The 22,535-nt window shown below is 44.6% G+C and overlaps 1 protein-coding gene across 1 annotated transcript; it reads right to left on the bottom strand.

Moving 5' to 3' along the window:
* Positions 1 to 3,749: 3,749 nt before the first annotated feature.
* On the bottom strand, positions 3,750 to 13,917 carry LOC137272147 (sodium-dependent glucose transporter 1B-like). Its single transcript, XM_067804503.1, has 4 exons — positions 13,790 to 13,917; positions 7,187 to 7,337; positions 5,897 to 6,182; positions 3,750 to 4,806 (listed from the first exon to the last, which is right to left on the bottom strand). Exons 1-4 carry the CDS (start codon positions 13,915 to 13,917, stop codon positions 3,767 to 3,769), a joined length of 1,605 nt encoding a protein of 534 aa, XP_067660604.1. The 3' UTR covers positions 3,750 to 3,766.
* Positions 13,918 to 22,535: the final 8,618 nt, after the last annotated feature.

Below are 22,535 nucleotides of genomic sequence, written 5' to 3'. Positions count from 1 at the left end.
GCACTTTGTTCAAACAATTTATGCGATGATGTTTACATATAACGGTTATGTTATTGGATTCCTTGTCGGTGGGAATAACTACAAACAATTCGTGCAGGACAACCAGACTTTGGCTGACAGCTGACTTGGACAGAATAGTTTAGAGCCAATTCTGCTTACTCTTTTTTTCAGTTTGTGCATTCTACCAATGACAACATCATGGTTTGGTTTACCCACTCTGAAAGACATTCCATAGGTTCTTCTTCTCTTTCGGTATAATGCAGTGGTTCATTTTTCTAAAAGCCTCTCGGCCTGACTAATTTTCCACTTAGCCCATATCTTATCACACAATGTTCAAGAAATACAGTTGGTTCTACCACCATGTATAGTGTGATAAAGCACACTTTCACCCTGAACTATTATGACTGTAACTCCATTTGGTAGGTGGCGAATGTTGCTTGTATTGAAACGATCAATTTCCTTGTTTGCAAATTTCAGATTTCAACACGCGGTCTCTGTCTGAACATTTGTGTCGATAAACCTTATAACAAGACACTTCCCATACTAGAACATTATTGTCTGTAAACCTTAACACCATAACACATATCCTATACAAGGACATTATTGTCTGTAAGCCTTAACACCATAACACATATCCTATACAAGGACATTATTGTCTGTAAGCCTTAGCACCATAACACATATCCTATACAAGGACATTATTGTCTGTAAGCCTTAGCACCATAACACATATCCTATACAAGGACATTATTGTCTGTAAGCCTTAGCACCATAACACATATCCTATACAAGGACATTATTGTCTGTAAGCCTTAGCACCATAACACATATCCTATACAAGGACATTATTGTCTGTAAGCCTTAACACCATAACACATATCCCATACAAGGACATTATTGTCTGTAAGCCTTAACACCATAACACATATCCTATACAAGGGCATTATTGTCTGTAAGCCTTAACACCATAACACATATCCTATACAAGGACATTATTGTCTGTAAAACTTAACACCATAAAACATCCTATACAAGGACATTATTGTCTGTAAACCTTAGCACCATAAAACATCCTATACAAGGACATTATTGTCTGTAAAACTTAACACCATAAAACATCCTATACAAGGACATTATTGTCTGTAAACCTTAACACCATAAAACATCCTATACAAGGACATTATTGTCTGTAAACCTTAACACCATAAAACATCCTATACAAGGACATAATTGTTACTAAATCTGAACAACAAAACACGTCCAACACATGAACGTTGTTGTTACTAAATTTTAACACAAACGCCCGTCCTATGTAAAAACATTATTGATACAAGCTCAACACCAATAACGTTATTGATGTAAAGTCTCAACACCAAAGCACTTCCTACACAAGAACGTTATTGATGCAAAGCCTCAACACCAAAGCGCTTCCTATATAACAACGTTATTGTTACGAAATCTAACACCGACAGTTTGCGCTTGTCACATATTGAAGAGCCACACACGTGCAAACTGTGTCATTCCAGACTGTGATACTTTCCAGGATGGGAGATTTATCTCTGGAAGAATTGGATTTCAGGATTAAGAATGGTACTTGGCTTTTTTTAATCAACCGTAGGTTACAGATTGTTCTTAGTGATATGTGCATGTGATAATAACTAAGGCTGCAAATATATTGAAGAGATAGGGGTTTCTTTTAATTACTCAATGAACCACCAGAACATGGTTTGACTACTTCTTCCGTTTTTTATTGCTTTTTTTAAAAAACAAAATGCATTTTATCAACTGAATTCTAACAAAGCAACAATAATTCATGGGTATCGATGCTTGCGATTGAATGTTATGCAGTAATTCTAGACAAAACGTCAATTCAACTTCAAGCATTAGAATCAATAAAAGATGTCATCTGATGATTCACAATGGATAATATTCACTCTAATAGCTCTGATATGCAGTTGCTTGAACATATCCCATGGATCCTGGCGACACATGCAGGGTTATATAAAATACACTGGAGTAGATATTCCAAAGAGGTATACTAGTCAAGATTTATGGAACAAAACATCAGGTTTGAGCAAGGCAGTTTTGCATTCTACAAGTGTTTATGTGAACAAATACTATAAGCATCCGGTAGACTACATACATGGAGGTGTGTATAACAAATAACTGCATGGGGATGGGACAGGTTCCATACATGGAGGTGTGTATAACAAATAACAGCATAGGGATGGGCAGCCTCCATACATGAAGGTGTGTACAACAAATAACAGGCTAGGGATGGGGCAGGCTCCATATGTGAAGGTGTGTATAACAAATAACATCCTAGGGATGGGACAGGCTCCATACATGGAGGTGTGTATAACAAAGAACAGCCTAGGGATGGGACAGGCTCCATACATGGAGGTGTGTAGAACAAATAACATCCTAGGGATGGGACAGGCTCCATACGTGGAGGTGTGTAGAACAAATAACAGCATAGGGATGGGACAGGCTCCATACATGGAGGTGTGTATCACAAATAACAGCATAGGGATGGGCAGCCTCCATACATGAAGGTGTGTATAACAAATAACAGGTTAGAGATTGGGCAGGCTCCATATGTGAAGGTGTGTATAACAAATAACAGCATAGGGATGGGACAGGCTACATACATGGAGGTGTGTATAACAAATAACAGCCTAGGGATGGGACAGGCTCCATACATGGAGGTGTGTATAACAAATAACAGCCTAGGGATGGGCAGCCTCCATACATGAAGGTGTGTATAACAAATAACAGGCTAGGGATGGGACAGGCTCCATATGTGAAGGTGTGTATAACAAATAGCATCCTAGGGATGGGACAGGCTCCATACATGGAGCTGTGTATAACAAAGAACAGCCTAGGGATGGAACAGACTACAAACATGGAGGTGTGTATAACAAATGACAGCATAGGGATGGGACAGGCTACATACATGAGGCGTGTATAACAAGTAACAGGCTAGGGGTGGGACAGACTACAAACATGGAGGTGTGTATTACAAATAACAGGCTAGGGATGGGACAGGCTACATACATGGAGGTGTGTATCACAAATAACAGGCTAGAGATAGGGCAGGCTCCATACATGGAGATGTGTATAACAAAGAACAGCCTAGGGGTGGAACAGACTACAAACATGGAGGTGTGTAGAACAAATAACAGCCTAGGGATGGGACAGGCTACATACATGAGGTGTGTATAACAATTTACAGGCTAGGGATGGGACAGACTACATACATAGAGGTGTGTATAACAAATAACAGCATAGGGATGGGACAGGCTCCATACATGGAGGTGTGTAGAACAAATAACAGCATAGGGATGGGACAGGCTCCATACATGGAGGTGTGTATCACAAATAACAGCCTAGGTCTGGGACAGGCTACATACATGGAGGTGTGTATAACAAGTAACAAGCTAGGGATGGGACAGGCTACATACATGGAGGTGTGTATAACAAATAAAAGCCTGGGGGTAAACCAGACTGCATACATAGAGGTGTGTACGACAAATAACAGCCAGACTACATACACGGAGGTGTGTTTAACAAGTAACAGTCTGGGGGTAATGCAGACTACATACACGGAGGTGTGTTTAACAAGTAACAGTCTGGGGGTAATGCAGACAACATGCATGGAGGTGTTTATGAGCAGTTACCTGGGGGTAATGCAGACTACATGTAAAACAGACTATAACAAATGGCATTGGGGAATACGTCGACTTTATGTATTAACCAACATAATTTATTCACATATTGCTCTTTGTACAATTACATGTGTACGTTTCGACAGTACCTTCTTCACAAACGCCACCAGAATAAGGAAGGTGATGGAAAACAAGAAGCTCTCCGCAAACAAAACGTAACTGTACCACATTGGTGAGTATAGATCCATAGTAACCCCAATGATCTGAGGGTTTGCAAGTCCACCGAGACCCAAGGCAACATAAATAACTCCCATCAACTTCCCAGAGAGTTGGACCAGCTCCTTCTCTGTCCAAGTGAGACTTGCAGGGAACACCACTGAGATCGCCAGACCAATACCAACAATGCTGATCCAAATTCCTATACCAAATCCATAGGTAGCTGACAGGAGGAGACCAAGCTGGGCCGTGCAGAGAACCACACAACAGATTGTGAAGAACTTTGTATGGCTGAAAAAGTTGATGAGAATGATTCCAATCCCCCTCCCTGCTGTGTAGGAGGCCCAGAAGGCAGAAGACAGGCGTCCACCATATTTCTTTGTCCAGTTCATCTGCTTCACGACAAACACAGCCAAGAAAGATGGTGAGGTGTCCTCCACCTCGTCCAGGAAGAAGTAGAAGAGAGCAAAGAGTGCCAAGGTGATGACGAGAAGATGTCGAGGGAGGGTTCTCTTCTTCCTGACAGGACCCTCTTCCTCTTCGTGGTTATTGATGTCGTTTCGTGTGTACTTCCGTTGAACGTCACTTGTACCCTTGTTTCTTTCGAGGAAGTATTTGATGAGGAATGCGAATGAAAATATTCCCGAGGGAATTGCAACAATGAGGAAGCCATAATGGATGTTACTTTTTGTTCTGGGAGCTGCTGTTTCAGTCATGACCATGTTGGATGTATTGGAAATGGTTCTGGTTGGAGGGAATGTATAGTTGGTTGTTGTCCATGTTGTTTCTTCAAGTTCTTCAGAAAGGAATGGCTCAAGGACGAATGGTGAGAGTGTTGCCCCGAGGGAGAAAGAGAAATGCAGAGCCTGCATGAAGGGTTTGCCCTCGTCGCCCCACTCCTCCACGACCTCCACATTCATACCTAAAATGGAAGCATGAGGACAACGTTGGAACTGAAGTGTGAGATAGGTTTAACGATGAAACAATAAATACACATGCCAATGCTTTGGTTTAGGTGAGTTAGGTGTGGTTTTCCCTGCATCTGAAAGTGTGAGTAGGATAACCAAAAGGGCCTGTAAGTAGGTCATGGCACTTCGCGTGAGCTTAGTACTTCCGGTGACAAGCAACAATGCCTTTTCAGATGGAACGCTTACAGTACAGAAGCGATAATCCTTGCAGGAATAACTTCTGTGACAGCTAAGTATGGTTTTACACTCGGTCCGGTATAGCAAAGTCATGTTTGGGGGTCGCGAAATTTGGAACCAGAACTGGAATATACGCTTGTCACCGGAAATCTGATACCGGAAGTAAACTGGTGGCCCACATCTCGTATATAGCAAGCTAGCTCGCCCAAAGAGAGCCAAGAACCAGTTTAGTACCGGAGATAGCGCCATCTTGTGTTTGTGGACCAGTGCACGGGACGCAAGGGGCGATAAGAGAATGGAAAAAGAGACTGCAGCAACAGGTGTAGGCAGTGATCGAAATAATTCTCTGCCCGACTGCCCGTAGCCGGCAAATTTTGAGTCGGGCTTGCTGGAAATTCTCTCCACCAGCCCGACTGTCTGGCTGAAATTTTTAAGGTTGACCTACTTTCAGTTCGCCCTCAGGACGACCATTCCATTTTAATTGTCATGTCATATTTTGATTTAAGAAAGATGAACGAAAGCTAAGGGTATATTCGAGTATATACGAGTATAATACATGGACAACTCTTCAGCCGGTGAATATCAATAGGACACTTAAACTGACTAGCTTAGTAAGCTACGCTATGATTGGATATCTGTGGATATCTGTAGACACATGATTCAATAAGAACCAATCAAAGAGAGTGTTACTTACTCGTTTGTACGTGTTACAAAATGGCGGCGTTTTTGTAAGTTATTGCGAAAAGGTAAGTTAAAAAGGTGGGCAGGCAACTTTCAAGATGGGCAGGCAACATTTATTGGCAACAAGCCCGGCTGTCAGGTTGAGTTGAAAAATTATTTCAATCACTGTGTGTGGTAGGGTCTTACCTGACCTGGCAGCACCCATAACCAGCTCGTGTAAGAGGAACATCATGACCATCGTCCAGTACACAGAACACCAGGGGATGATGGCACACGTCACAGCATACAGGAACGATGACACAAACATAACCAAATAGCGGTTGAATCTGTCATAGAGGGCCCCACCGACCAAATTGCCAACTACACCTCCGACGGCTGCAGCTGTGAAGAATACGGCACCCTTGCTTGTGCCAACTCCGGTGATCTGCTGAAGGTCAAGGAAGGCTGGTCCCTTCAGTCCAACTATCCATCCCTATTAGATACAGAATACACCAAATGTATTGTGGGAAATGATTGACTGTCAAGCTATCTAAGATAATGGGCGATCTTTTTGAATTTATCTTCATTTCACTAATCCGCTAGGTGCGCTGATCCGGAGGGTCCAACCTTAAACAGTTCATGTCGTATGCGCGATGTGAACTGTACGTGTTACTATTACACTTAGAGACAGTTACCAGTATAGCCTTCACCTTCGCCTTCAACATTCACAGTAAATCTTTTTTCTTTTTACGATGATATATCAAGTGTCATGTGCTGAAATATTTATTGCGCAATTCTGTGATACACCTGGGATAGTCATGACTGCTCACATTGCAGGAATGAATCGCGAAATGGCAGTTCGAAGCGAGGCGGTGGAGTCAGCTGATCGTTTTCAGATCATGTTTTGTCATTTTGTTGACGTTTTTCAATCGGTAATTTAAGCCTGGTAGTAGATATTTGAATGTCACACATTTAAAACTACAGTGTATTTTCATTGTATATGTACTCAAACCGCTTTCGTATTGCGGCCGATTAGGCTGCATTCATGTAATTCACTTTTCATCAGCGGAGCTCATGTAGAGCGCGAAATGTCAAAGTCTTGTTAGGTGAATTTTGTCGCTTCATACATGATGGGATTGGGAGTTTTAGTAGGCACAGAGAGAAGTGAGAAACAATGGTCAAGCAATTATAAAGTAACAGCAACGGACGAATTATATCAATCATCACCTGCATGTAGCCAATGTTCAAATACGATAAACATGGACATAGCTAAAATGTACTTTTTTTCTGTTTGTAACGGTTTGTGAAGCATGATATATAAAATCTTATATCATTTCAAAAGGAGAGTTATCGCCCCCTGCAAAAAAATGCCCGTTGCACGACAGAATACATTTCGTTTATAGTAGGAAATGCTAGTGCACCTTATTAACTGTGTCAGCGAACACAACATACATTAATATTGAACATTCCATACAATATCCTTCTGAAACGACTTACAGAGGACAAAGACACGAGATACAGCCCAACCATGTACAGGAGTTTTCTTCTGAACACAGTACTTTCAAACTTGACGATGATGCGCTGCAGAAGGGAAGTCTTGTCCCGAGCCACATCCGGGTCTTGCCCTGCATCCATGACGTCCATCAGTCTGCACAACACAATTCAGTTTGTTCGTTACTTTCCAAAATAATACTTTCTGTATTTGTTATTGATACAGGCATACATTTATGTTGTGATTGCACACAAATATTGCCATAATGAGTAGCATATACGTATTCAGATATACGTACCCAGCTTTCAATTATTTCCTTCCAAGTTGAATTACTATTTGATATTGTCTCGATTGAAACAGTATGCGTTTATAATTTGTTGTCAGTGTATTATGGAGAAATGACCATATTAAATCTGAACTCCAATATTTTCAGGACATAATGCCGCCAATTTCCAGTATCTGTAAAATGTATTAAATTATCATCTTATATTTGTGACTGGCAGGGTATTGATACGTTCGGTTCTTTTCGCAGATAAAACAACACATACTTCATGATGAAAGAGGATAAACCCTCACTGAAACACTTTGTATTACTTTTACACTTTTTACGGGAACATCCTTCACAATAGAAGGATTATTTATCAAAGACTCTGACATATCGCAAAGTTTCCTTCACAAACATCACAAAGACCCCACTCTCACTGTAACCAAGTTCCCTAGTAGTATAGGGAATGGGGGTTCTGGACCACTTTCAAAAAAAGTCTCTACAACGCCTTATTTACTAAATAAGGCGTTGGTTGGGCCCTTAGCTCTTGCTACTATTACCCCTACTACAATGTCACGTTTACCATGTGTTGGTAGGAGGTAACACTGTGCCGTACGGTACGATCAATAATTCTTCTCTTACAAACCCCCTACCCGGCCCATCCCTCAAGTAGTATAAGTTAGGTTCGTCGGCTTTCATATCCACTTTATCTATGTTGTAAGTTTTGACTGACCATATAGGATCGGTGGCCCGCTTACGGCTATCACCCTCGTGTTCCCCCGGCTGGTATAGATACCTCACTAGGGCCCTATCTGGTATCTGTTTCTCCTTCCCACGCAATGGAGCGGCCGACTCTGCAACTATTGATTTTAGTTTGATAGCGTCTGCCGGTTTCTTACCGGTGAGACGGGTGACTTCATGGTTGATTGCCGACACCACCTTGGGTAACCTCGTGACCCATTCAGTCGATCGTTTTCCAGGGGTGGCCATCTCCCTAGCATACTGATGGCCGAACAAGCGCTCAGCCAAAGTCCTATTAAATCTCTCAACTATGGCTTGGCTGCGATGGGCTCTGGCCGTGCCACGCCTGACCTTTGTATCGTGTTTGGCTAGCAGTTGTGACACGGCACCCATGAACTCCCGTCCGGGGTCAACTTGCAGCTCTGTTGGCCACGTCAGCGGGCTGCGTTTGTATATGCGTTCGAATCCTCTGGCTACCTGGGCCGAATCTTTCGTGGTCAAGGGTTCGGCTTCCTTATAATGACTGGCTACGTCCACTACGGTTAAGGCATACTTGTACCTTTTGTCGTGGGGTAGGAACAGTAGGTCTGCCTGGTGAACGCTATTAGGTATGTTAATACCGAACCTCCTTCTAGGCACGTAGCGTGGTGCCGGCAAATAGATCTGCCACAGGGCTTGTTTTTCAAGCCACGCTTTGGCTTCCTCCGGGGATACTCGCGCTATTTTAGCTAGCTTATCTACTGCGCTAGCTCCTTTCCAGTACCCACGCGGGCTGTAGTAAATAGCCTCAAATTTTTTCATGTCCATACGCGTATGTGTTTATCCCATCAATAGCTATCCAACGTTTTGTGTCCATAGGCGACAGGGACGTCTTGTTTATAGTCAGTCCGTATATCTTATGTCCATCACTTCTAAGTGTGTTCATTTTATGCCTAAAGGTACGGGTCTTGAACAGGGCTTCCTTGAATCTGGCGTGTTTGATGTGTTGTTTCACCACATACTTCTTAACCCCCTTAGCCTTCCGGATCTCACTATTGTCGGCTTTCAGTATGGAGTACATCTTAGGTCTCAAACCTATGTACTCGGCTATGGGCGTGCCAGCACACTCGTCCTTCATCTTACCTAGGACATTTTTATTTACCGTACTGTGTATGGTATGGGTCTTAGGGTAGTCGCTGGTGTCGTATAAATCGAGGTGTTTTTTCATGTCCTCGTACACGTCCTCGGTTCGAATTTCTAACAGCAGGGAATCCGTGTCAGTGTACAGCACTTCACACCTGTCGCCGTACTGTTTCTTGAGCTCGTTGTAGTAAAAGTCGTACATCAGGTGTTTGGATAAATCGAGGATGCTCATCCCCACGTAAACAGGCCGGTTGAATTTTATGTGGCTTTTCTTCATGTGTAGGGCAACCAGGTTGTCTGTGAATATCTTACTACGGTTGAATGCCGGACTGACTATCAATCTCCTGAGCTTGTCTTCCTCACTCGACCGAACCAGCTTCACGGTCACGCGTTTCCTCAGGTTCTCCATAGTCTTACCAAACACCGAGTTGTTCATGAGCTTGTAGAGATTTTTCTCAAAATCACTGGTGGCTTTTTTTCGTAGGTCTGTGTTCATTCTGATGTAGGGCTCCATCCATGGGCTCTGGTCGAACATGAGCACCCTGTGTATTTTGGTCAGCCTCATACCCAACGACAGGTACAGCTGTAGGTTGCGATAGTGAACGATGTACTTGGTCTTATTCATTAAGTTAGGAACGAGTTTTTCAACGTCTGTCACACGCCCACCTAACAAGTTATGTTGGTACTCAGACATCCAGTCTGGGTTAACCCTCATACGTTCGGGGGCCAGGGGGTAGCTGTTGTATGATGTGTGTAATTCCTTGGTATACTCTAAGTCAACCTCGAGGATATACCCTTTGTTCGAATCTGGTGCAACCCCCATAACATCAACGTGGGGAACCCATTCGAATCCCCCTGTAGGTAGATACTGGCTCATGGCCCAGCCGTACAGGTTGTTTGCGTCGAGGTAGAGAATGTGATTGGTTGGCTTGTTAGGATCGTAACCTTTCACGTATTGATTATTTGCTTTCGCGTATCGTTTGGATGCCATGGAAGTCCCACCTCGCAAGCCTTTCTCAATGAATAGGTGCATGTCATAATCTGTGAGCAATTCCAAATTAACTCCGGTCTTTTTAAGCAAGGCGTCCCACGACAGACCTGGGCTGGTGTAATACCATGCGGGGTCGAGTTTATACTGCTTGAAACACGTCCGCCTAAACGTCTCAAACACGTCGGCTAACAGCAGTACATCTGTCCTCAAGTACAGGTCGTGATAATCACCCAGGTTCTTACAACCCAGTTTATTCCATACGTTAGTCGCGTGCGAGTAATCATCTCGTGAGACGGACGCCTCATTCAGCTTGCTATAAAAGCAGTCAATAGGGGGTAGTCTGGTCTCGGTGAACTTGACCCAACTATCCATGTACTCATAGGGGTACACACCCTTCCTCATAAGCAGGGGTCTAGTCTCGGCGTCTGTGTATCGATCGGTGATAGGGAAGGTATTGTTGGCCTTGACCAGACTGTCGAGTGACGACAGGAGGAACTGAAACCAGTCAATGAACCTAAGTCCTTTTAAGCTGAAGGAGATGTATCTCTCCATGTTGTTGGGGATACACGTTATATTACCATCGATTTTCGCGATGGCCTGCATGATCAAGTGTGAGTCGTACCCTCTCAAGTTGTGAAAGACAACGGGGATGTTTATTGTCTTAGGGTTGATTTTAAGCTTGAGGTTGCACGCGCTGTGAGCGGCGCCTCTATACTTACCAGTTATGTGGCAGTGATCTCTCACCGAATCACCGTTAAGTGGTGAGTCACACACGTGACAGTTAGTGCTACTAGCGTGAGCTAGCCTGTCGACTCGGGTCATACGCATGGGAGCGATTCTATACAATGCATTCCTAATAATTTTTTCTTCCTCCTGCAAACACTTTAGAAACCTTTCAGCCGCGTCAGGGCCCCTATACACTACCGGAGCTTTCGTTTCCCCGTCACAACGGACGACAATGTATCCAAACCCACAGGCTTTATGCTCTTGTGTGGGGGAAACCAAGGCTTCGAAGTCGGCGTATATGATATAAGGCACAGACATTTGGTTCTTGTGGTTACCGAATTTTAGGATATTATCACCTTCCTTAGGCACGTCGACTCGTATGGCCGTCTGCCCCACACCTTGGCAATCCTCCCGGTGGGATTCTAATAAATCAGCTCGTGTGAAGCCATGTAGGCATCGTTCACAGAAGTGGGTCTTTTCTCTGTGTGCCGATTGGTCATACAACAGCCTGCTAAAGTGTTTTATCCATGTGTAGTGATACTTGTCACCTCGCTGGATCATGAATGTATTGATAACTTGGCGATCCTTCACCCCGCTGACCCTGTGTACTATTGTTGTGTTACCTTCGTGTCCAAAGATATTTATAGCCAGATTATTCTGTTTTTCTACTTTAGTGATCTGGGATATGGGGGTGGGTTCATCTATACCATCCCAGTTGAGCCCATCATCCTGAGGATAATTAGAAGGCCTGTTCGGATTAGTGTCAGCTGGAAATAAGGCTGACCTGATAGCTAACCTCAGGCAATCGTTTCCTCTATTCTTAACGTTTACTATGGCATGTTTGTTCCTATAGTAGGGGGGCAAGGCTAGGTATGACCCGCCTCTGAATGGCACGTAGTTAGCTATGTCTAGATAGACATTATCGATTTTATCTACAGCCCACCCGGACCCCAAGTGTGTGTAGCGTTCTAGGTTTTCTCGTATCTGCTGAAAACTGGTATCAATTGATGTGCCAATGGTCTCTGTATGTGTGACGACCTCTTGTTTACCTCGGAAGTAAGGCTGAACATACTCAGTGAGGTCCCCAACCTGCTTATCGAGCGACATTTTCACTGTGATCTGAAACTTGATACTTCCTAGGTTATTTAGTTCCTGGTTGACCTTATCAGCTATCAGAGGCTTGATATCTGTAATGTCTATGTTTCTATCAACGTGCATGTGCCAACCTCTCAAATAGTTGCCTACAGCGCGCTCAGTGCGCACGAACTGTAGGTCAATAGCTCTATTCTGTCGTAATAATTCTAAAAGTTGTGGTTTCCTCATACGGGAATATCCGCCTAAACCCAAATCGTGTGCCTCGGCTTTCAGTTGTTTTACAGTGGGACGTGCTACGGGGGTATGTGATAACAATTCGACTAACCCGGCTCTCCCCAGTTTTGAATAACCCGTGTATCCAAGCTGTTTTGCTTGAGCTTTTAATTGTTTTACCGTAGGGGCTTCTAAACCTAGTAATCTCAACAATGCTGACTTCCGCATTCAAGAATACCCGATCACACCTCTCTGTTTTGCGACCCACTTAAGCTCGCGTACAGTAGTCATAGTGTTTACACCTAACATAACCAATGTCTAATTGGAGTCTATCTTGAGCAGTCGCCTACATTCTTTTATGTAGCCCTTTTTATTCTCGTAGATGAGTTGATGTCTGACTACGTTCGCTCCGTGAGCTTTACATAGACAGTAGTGCCCTTTAACCCCGATACCACACACAGAACACGTGTAGTTAGGACTTCCCATATGGAAACAACAGAACCTAGTCCTGCATTTCCTACCAAAGGCCTCGGTCTTCCCCATAAGTATGTATTCACATCGGTATGGAGCGGGTCTCATGTTTACTTATATGGGTATTTAATTTAATTGCTTCGCAACCAACGCAGTAGCTGCTATACCCAACACTATGAAGCCCAGTTCACGATTCATTTGTCCCTTGGATGGTGTGTAGTACTGAGCTAGTGTGGGTTTATTGAGCGGTTCCAATCGTTTACCAGTTAGTAGGTAGTATTCTTTCATTGCTTCATCGACATCGTTGAATGTTTGAACGGCATGGTTTTCACGCTGGAGTTGTTCGTTAATAAAATCGATCCTCTGGAGGCGTTTTTTAGCGTACTCGGCCTGTGCCTTTTGTAATTTCTCAGTAGCGAGGTCGTGCCGCTTCCTTTCTTCCTGTATTTCAGCCGCGTGGTCATCTCGTAGTTTCGAGAAGAGGAAATTACTCCCGGAAAATGCCAGGGCATTCACTAACGCCCCACCGACCATCATAGCTATCGTGGCCATCCTATATTTATTTCATTATATTTTCAGGTATTATCCCTTGTTTTACTAGGATGTCTTTTGTGGCCATCGCCATACCAAGGTTCATTATGAGCATACCCATATCCTGCAGGTTGAAATCTAGCTTGATAGTTGGTTGTTTAAGCACCATTTTAGTCAACCGAGCGTACCCTACGGCTAGACTGGCGACCACTGTGGCGTGGTATGCGTCGTTGACGAACATTTTCCCCTCAGACATTATGTATATGATATAAAAATATTAAAATTATAACATGATATGCGGGTCGACAGTGGGGGTTACCACCTCACTGTTGGGGGGCTCACTGTGGGAGGGTACCCCCACGTATAACCATGTTATAACCACGGGGGTTGATAATTTTATGTTGGTTACACCACCGTTTTTTACCGGCAGCTACTCTCTTAGGATTCTTCTGCCTGGTTACTGTAGGGGGTGTGGGGGGTACCCCCACTGGGGTCACTTCCCCCACTGTGGGGTGTACCCCCACTGGTTCCCTGGTCTCCACCGTCACCTCGGGAGGGGTCTCCACCGTCACCTCGGCCATCTATACTATTATTATTTTTTTTTCTCTCAAATTGACAATGCTTTGCCGTGATAATCGCCGCCGTCACTGGAGCCAACAACATGCCATATTTGTGGTACAGCTCGCAGCTGATAGAGCTCACGGCGTGTTTGATAAAAGGGTCTTTCTCGAGGTCCTCCCACAGGTAAAGTCGGCGCTCTGGTGGAATGGGAAGGAAGTATGACACAATACCGGTGTATATCTGGGTCGTAGCCGATCCTATTGTCTTTGTCATTTCTGCTCCGAGCCGGGACTTGTATCTAGCGTACAGCTTATCGATTTCTTCGGCTGACATTTTGTGAATTTTATCCGGAGTGTAGTCTCCAAAGTAATGTTTGGCTTTGCCGCCAACAGCCAACGCCACCAGTTTCTCTCACTTGTCATCATCCACTACCAACTGTTCGAGCAATTCCTCACACTCCATCTTATAATATAACAAGTAAGATTTAGTTTTAACTATATAATACCCGATGCAGACAAAACACAGAGAAATGAAGGTTAAGTTGCACACGACAAACACTTCAAATATCATAGCTATACTTAGCATTTGATTAGCTTTAGCTTAGCTTTGCTTAGCTTTGCTTAGCTTTGCTTAGCTTTGCTAAGCTTTAGCACACCCTATATGCTACTGGTTGGTCGGTCTTGAGCACGAGCTTAGCGTGTTTAGTTTCAGCGAGCTGTTTCTTCACCCGTTCCCGTTCTAATTTGCTCATCACATCGTTCTCTCTCAAACACTCCTCGAACGAATCCCTGTCCTTGCAGTGAAATAAGGCTACCCATCGCGTCTGCTCCCTGAGGTCTTTCAACACCGAGTTGAACTTCTGCGTTAGCACCCAGACGCTGTGATTTGCATGCCGGCCGGAGAAGGCCAGGTACGATAGCATGTCTCTCTTTTTTGTTATCTCGCGATTAGCGCTGCAGTCGTCCAGTATAAACAGCGTCGGTTCCCCTTTAAATTTCTCGTGAAGAGTTTTCAACCAGTCCTGCAGGCGTGTTCCAGGGTCGATTTTGTGTACGTCCGGGTCCGTCATCACCCAAGGTCGCGAGTACGTTTTATTCATGCTCAGAGTAGGGCACATGATAACGATGTTATCGAACACATCCTTGTAGTAACCCTCCAACATATCCAACACGAAAACGGTCTTCCCACAGCCAGTCTGCCCGCACACTATGGCGCAGTGTGGGTCAGTGGGGAGGTCAATAGATGGCTTGCACGAATCTCCCATTGTCTATATTAAGTTGCGCGTCCATAATAACGTACAGATATAATTTCAACTTACCAGCGGGTTGAGCCTTCTTAGTAATCTGGATGGTTATCCCTTCGCTGCCGTTATCTATACGGCGCCCGCTACCGTGCAGTTTATCATCATCCGTGGATCGCATGTCCAACCATAGGGCGTACTTGGTGGTCAGGTATTCACCGATCTGCACGGAGCCGAGGTCCAGGTCCTTTGTTATGTAATCCCCCACTGGTAGCTTTTTTATCTCATCCCACTGCTGGTGTGGTCTCATACCATGACTGAACAGCTGGTTGGGCACGCCCTCGATGGTCACTTCCACCTTTTCAATCTCGGGGTTGAAAAACTTCTCGCTGTCCCTCCGGAATGGCTCGTAATCCTCCACGGGGATGACCAGGATACCTTTCATCGATCGCGCCGGCACGTTCAGGTTGATATTCCACACAGTGTCGCTCTTATCTCGCACGACTGATCTATGCCTCAGTACGCGATCGTACAGGATAGCCATCTTCCCAGAGTACTGGCTTCGAACCTGCCTGGCCAGCTCCGGGCTAGTGACCATGTCGAACTCCAGAGAGATGTTGTCTATGGCATAACTGGCCTCATCACCGTTCGGCGTACGCACTACTTTGCTATAGTCGTTAAACGTGAGCTCGTATTCGAGCCTATCACCCAGCGCGGCCTGGTAAAACGGCGCGTGTCCCGTGAGCAACTCGAAGTCGAGCGGCACGCAGAACTGATTCCCGTATGCTCGAGCAATGGCCTTTTCACCGTCCGATATCTTGTCTAGCTGGTCTGGCGTGAAGACATACCCTATGCGCGACCGGGTTGATTTGCTGATGCCCTGGTACACATCATTGACTCGTTCTCCCTCGCTTTTCCAGAGATCCCCGTAGCAGTGAAACACGTCGCTGTCGTCGATGCTCAGCACCTCGTTACCGCTGATCTTGACGGTTGTTTTCTTGATGATAGCTCGACCCACGTTCCGCACTAGCTCGCTTTTGTCGTTTCGGAGGTCAACGTGATATTGAACGCCAGTCGAACAGTGCCTGGTACAATGAGGTCATTCTCACCAAGGTTTGGAAATCTAACCAGCAGAGTTTGATTCTGGTCTATCTTGGTGGGATTGTTGGTGATGGTCACCGACTGGCGCACGGCTCTGGCCCCTAATGGCTCTCTCAATCTTCTGAAAGGATCTAATTTTCTGCCGTACATTGTTATATATAAATGAAATATATTTTTAATACTAAATAATGGCTGAAGACATACCTATGGAGGAGATGTGGGATGATACTATGGATGATACAGGGGCCGAGCAGGAGACCTCATTCTCAGGTGACGCACTCATGGAGGGCGCCGTCGACGATTATTACAACGCAGTTGAAAATAAATCCAAACTCAAGCCGTTGGGAAGGGACTATTCCAGGTTTACCCTCGATAGCAATGGCACGCTGCGTTTGAAGGCTCACCCGGAGATCGATCTCGTGAATAAACGCACGAGAGAACCGCTTGCTTTATCAACACTGGGCAGTCGACATGGGAGTGACTTGATCCGCGATGAACTAGGTTTCATAGATTACGGTGGCGCGCGACCTAAGATTCCCCCGAAGGTCCGTCAAGATCTGCAAGCTTATGATATTAAAAAGGTGTTGGCCGACTACAGGAACAAGCCCTTCCCGGGTTTCGAACTTACCTTTCGGGAACTGCAGGGGTTGGACCTGTTGATGCAAACCATTCGTGGTCAGCTCTGGAAAAGCACGGCCAAAGTGAGTGAGATAGACGACCACATCAACTATGAAAAGGAAAAACTCGGTGAAACTGAGGACGAGTCTATGAAAGCCACCATCGAGGAACGAATACGTAATTTGGAAGAGGAAAGGCAGGTCTGGTTGGAGACAGCGTCCGGCCACAAAGAAAAGCTTCGATCCCAGGCCAACCGTGTGCGGGAAACCATCAATCAAGTCCTCTACCGAGACACCACGTTAGCAGACAGGATTCGGATATTGTTCCGGGAGCAAGGGATCACCATCGCCAGCATTCTGACTGCATTGGGTTTCATCATATCAACCTTGGTGGTGTCACTGACAGGGGGTACTGTGGGAGTTCCCCCCACACCCCCCACAGGCGGTGTTAAAGACTGGATAAAAAAACTCGGGGAAGGCCTAGCTAAACTGGCTGGTAAAGCCGCCGAAGCCCTTCCCGGCATCCTGGGTAGCATCGTCTCATGGTTGTTGGGCGCTCTGGCTAAAACTGCCACGTGGCTCAGTCAAAACCTGTGGGCAGCCATCGTCGCCGTAGCGGGTCTGGTGTACGTAGCGGCTAAGAAATTTTTAACCAAATAAGCCCCAAAGCTACCCCACCAACCACCAGGGCCGTTTTACTATCAATATGCTGCTGATTGGAGGCTTGAATATGGGGGGCCACCTCCTGTGGTGTTGGTTGAACTTTAGACTCCGGGGGCGGCGCCACTATACCCGTTTCACGTGGTGGGATGTGTGGGATATAGGGGGTGTTAATATCGGGGTTGATACCCAACTTTTGATCCGCCGTGGCTATGACTATTTTGTTGTTATAACCCACCACTTTTTTTACTCTCAGTTGCATATCACTCGGAGCCATGTACAGCCCCACGCCGAACACGTAATTGACTTTCGATCTGGCGTATTCTAACACGTTTTGGTAACGGTCGATGGTCCGCGGGAGATCAACTGGAGAATTGATAGCATCCTCAACGTTGGCAACGAACTGTTTCTGAGCGTCGTAAGCAGTTCCCTTACCGAGGATGTTGGAACGCGTCATCGACTGCGCACCCAACAGCGCCCACACGTACGTTCGAATCGAGTCGTTCAAGCGTATTGTACCAGCACGAGTGAATTTTTTCGATGTTTTTGAGATCATTTTAGTCCAGGCTGTGGCTGCATCAGGATTGGTTTGCTTTATGTAGCTGACATGGATCTTTTCATTCGTTGTGGGGCCTGTAAATGTATGACGGTTTGGGTTGTATGTACCATCTGCAGAACCGGCTATATATGTTCCGGACCTGTAGAAGTACACGTAAACTATACCGAGACCATGGTTAACACCAGGAAGGCGAAAGTCTTTATTCGTTGGAATCTCAAACTCCCCACAAACACGTTCATAAGCGCGTTTATCATAGGGGTTATTCGTCATACTCCACGCTTTATCTTGGGGAAGAGGAGCACTTATTTCCTTCAATATTCGTCTCGTTTGATAATAAATATGAAACAAAATGACTGCCTTACTCAGTTCGTCTATACCGTAGTCTAGTGTCACACCCGACCCTGTCGTCACACACCACACAGCAAAGTTGAGTTGGTTCTGCCAAAACTGCATTGGGTTTTGATTCCAGTTTACCACCGCCTGCGCGTTATTAACGGTCACGATATAGTTTTCAAAGATATTAATAAAGGTTGTTTTAAACCCCGTACTACCTACCACCACGATTTTCAAGTGTGCTAAGTCCATATTATAATATATAATTTATATATTATAATATGTACATAACACTTCCAGGAATAACGAGCGGTGAGGCCGTTCAGCTGACGCACGCGATCGATAACACGTCAGGCCAACTCGAAGTCGCACTCTGCGATATCACCTACCTACCGCAATGGACTAACATCAACGCCAGCAACAATAAGCTGTTCGTCAGTGGAACTCGCAGCCAGATAACTGACGGCTACTACAGCGTGTGCTCTCTAAACGACGAGGTCTTCAAACCCCTGGGAGCCGAACTCAAGATGAACGACTCAAACGGCACAGTGGTGTTAATCAACAACAGAAGAAACCCCTTGAGGCTCGGCCGACCATTAGCGAGGATACTCGGTATGTCTCCTGACGAGATAAAACCAACAACAACCGTCACAGGCACGAAGTTACCCGACCTAGTACCGTACCGAGAGCTGTACATTCATCTCAGTCAGGTGAGCACAACGTACAACATTCAAGGAGGTCACCCTTCTACTATACTGAAAACTGAGAAATACAACGACGATAGAACCGAGTCGTTTTCACCACGGCAGTATAAGAGATTAATCCAGGGCAACATACCTGAGCTGATAATATCGGTGTTAGATATAAATCATAATCCTGTAAATATAGGATACCTCAGCTTAACGCTTCATGTAAAATGACCAGTGCACAAGGGCCCGGAGTGAAAAAATGCGTCAATATCGGGATCTCCGACCTCGGAGACACGCGCGGTTTCGACGCTCCCGGAGTAGATGGTAAATCGTACGCCTTTCAACTGAAAAACAACATTTACAAACGCGTTGAAGTCACCTCCGGTGGAGCCCTAAGTGATATAGTAGATACCACAAGAGCAACAGTCAACACTAAGTATGCCCTTGTCAACACCAGTAATAACTGGATAATATACCCATCGTTCGGGGGTAAACTGTTCGACTTAGACGATGTTGAGAGCACTACCGTCGCCCGAAACAAGCCATATATGCTCGTCTTCACCGAAGATGACAAGTGGGTGTTGTTACCCGATAACGACTGGTTTCTCAATATTAGGCTCGGCTCCCCCTACGTGTTCACAGATAACAAAGACAACCACCTAAACAAAGTCGTGAACAATGGAACCCTGCTCGTGGCTTACGTCCCAACTCAGAGACGTAGCATAGTCGTCAGCCCACTCGACACTATGGCAGCCCACATGCTATCGAGTAAACCGGCCATACAAAACGTGAAATTGCAGTTGGTGTCTGAATTCGAAGGCGTGGTCAGTATACTAGAGAGTCTACCGGCAAACACAACACTGATCATCAAAGTCTACCTAGGGGAACCATCGGGGAATGATGTCGAGATCGTGAAGGGGATCAAACTCGGGTGGGGGAAACGACACCAGTATCAAGTTTGCAACGTTTACGTGCGGGTGGGTGTCGGCTCCAACACCAGTCTGCAGGGTGTCAACGTGATCGTGGAAAACAAGATATCACTAACCAATATCTTCCTGCCTGACAACATACACTTCATGGGTATGAAGTTCACCCCTGAACTATTATCAGAAAACCAGTTGGAAATTATATCGTAATAGTATAACAATGACCAGTCATCGTCCCAACACTACGCTTAACGACCTAGGAGATACGGAGGGATTCGATCAGCCTGGTGAGGAAGACACCTTATATATCCTGCACTTCAAAGACAACGTGTACAGACGGGTGTCGTTATCAGATTTTAAAGAGCCCAAATGGCTGATCAACTTAACACTCACCTCACCTTATATCATAATAGACGAAAATGGGTTTGTCACTAAGATTAGGAACAACGGTATCTGGACCGTGGATTTCATTCCGGAGAGGGAATTACCCATGGCAATTACTTATACCGGGAAAAATAGGTTAAGGTCTGGAGAAAAAAATAAATTAACATTATCAATAATCCTTATAGCATAAATCTTGTTAATAGAATATTCTCCCCTTTCACACTCATCATAGAAGTCTTATTTAATTTAGAAAATGAAAACACCTCAAGAGTACACCAAATTTTACCCGGGGTGTCAATACACTGGTATGACGAACACATAAACAAATATTGTCGTATTGTTATACAACAGGATACCCACATGGATCCTATAACCCGCTTAATAAGCCTCAGTGGGGTTTTTATTACAACAGGAAAGTCTATTAGCTTCTCACCTATTACCCTGAGTAGTGATCTATCCCTTGTTGACTTCAAATACATTGGAAGACTATTAACTGAAACCCAATTAAAATATCTTTCATAATATATATTATAGGATGGGTCTGTACCCAGTCGTAGAGGAAGTAGCGAAGACGCTGGAAACCGTAGATGGGTTCCGCTTGAGGCAGTTATGTGATGTGAAACGCCAACTAGAACAAGACGGTGACACGCGGAAAGCACTATGTAAAAAGTACCATAGAGCTTTCAATATCGTGGACGGGGCTGACACTACCCTTATGGCAACCAGTATGGGACTAGGGGCTGCAGGTGTTGGGTTGTTAGCTACCATCGTGGCTGCACCTATAGTGCTAGGTATTGAAATAACAGCTGGGGTGGCAGGGGTGTTAGGGTTGGCGCTTAAGTTAGTATCACGCAGACTGCATCGTAAGGTATTGAAACACGACGAGATCAGGGTTCTGGCCGAAGCAAAGCTCAACACAGTGAGTGAGCGTATTTCCACGGCACTCTCTGACAGTAAGATCTCAGAAGAGGAGTTTCGTTCAATCCTCTCTGAACTCACAAAATATAACGGAATGAAACAAGATATTCGATCCAAGTCTCGTAAGTCTGCTATCAGCGAGGACGAGAAAAAAAAGTACATAGAACAGGGGATACAAAAAGCCCAGCAAGCCTTTATTATGAACACCAAAGATATCATAGGCGGTTCACGTTAAACTGTTTCATCGATATAAACGTGACATAGGCCGGGTAGGGGGTTTGTAAGAGAAGAATTATTGATCGTACCGTACGGCACAGTGTTACCTCCTACCAACACACGGTAAACGTGAGATTGTAGTAGGGGTAATAGTAGCAAGAGCTAAGGGCCCAACCAACGCCTTATTTAGTAAATAAGGCGTTGTAGAGACTTTTTTTGAAAGTGGTCCAGAACCCCCATTCCCTATACTACTTCCCTACCTGTGAGGTCATCGGGTTTCACCAAGCCGGGGTTGCTGGTGATGTCGAAAAAAGTCTCACACCATTCTTGTTAAAAAAATGGACGTCTCTATAATCCTTACGTGTATTATTATAAATTACGTATAAATTTATAAGAATTCTTTCTTGGAAAAATGCATGATTACGGAGTGTTTATTCTCCCATCACAGTATTATGAAATGGTATAATGTTTTATGCCCACTTAAACATAATCATGTACATTATCACATACCAGTAAGCAATCAACTTGACTGTAATGCCATAGTTTTAAAGGTGGGTGTTTGGGTCTGAAAACAACTCCAGTGCATTCAGAGACATTTGGAGCATTTTTGAAATTTAGTGACAAAAATGACGACGATGATGAAATTTCTATAATTTCCCAGTGTTAATTTATGTTAACAATATTAACTGACTTGCGTTTACGTGTGTTTGCCATTCCTAATTGACTTGACTTTACGTGTTTTGTCAATCCTAATTGACAAGCCTTTACGTGTGTTTGCCATTCCTAATTGACTTGCCTTGACTTGGTATTTGTTTGTAACAGATGACGCTGAAGACCACGATTCATTCACTATGTCAGAATGGTTCATTCAGTATTATAGTGATTATTCATACGTCTTTTTTATGAAATGGATGGAATCATACAATGAACAGAGATGCTTTGCTGTTGACCAACAGGCATATGTTCATAACAGACTGTGCATATTCTTGTAAACG

The sequence above is a fragment of the Haliotis asinina genome, chromosome 1 (genome assembly GCF_037392515.1).
Source record: "Haliotis asinina isolate JCU_RB_2024 chromosome 1, JCU_Hal_asi_v2, whole genome shotgun sequence".
Classification (NCBI taxonomy): domain Eukaryota; kingdom Metazoa; phylum Mollusca; class Gastropoda; order Lepetellida; family Haliotidae; genus Haliotis; species Haliotis asinina.
Note: the sequence above shows the minus strand (reverse complement) of the source record. Positions and strands in the feature narration are given on the sequence as shown.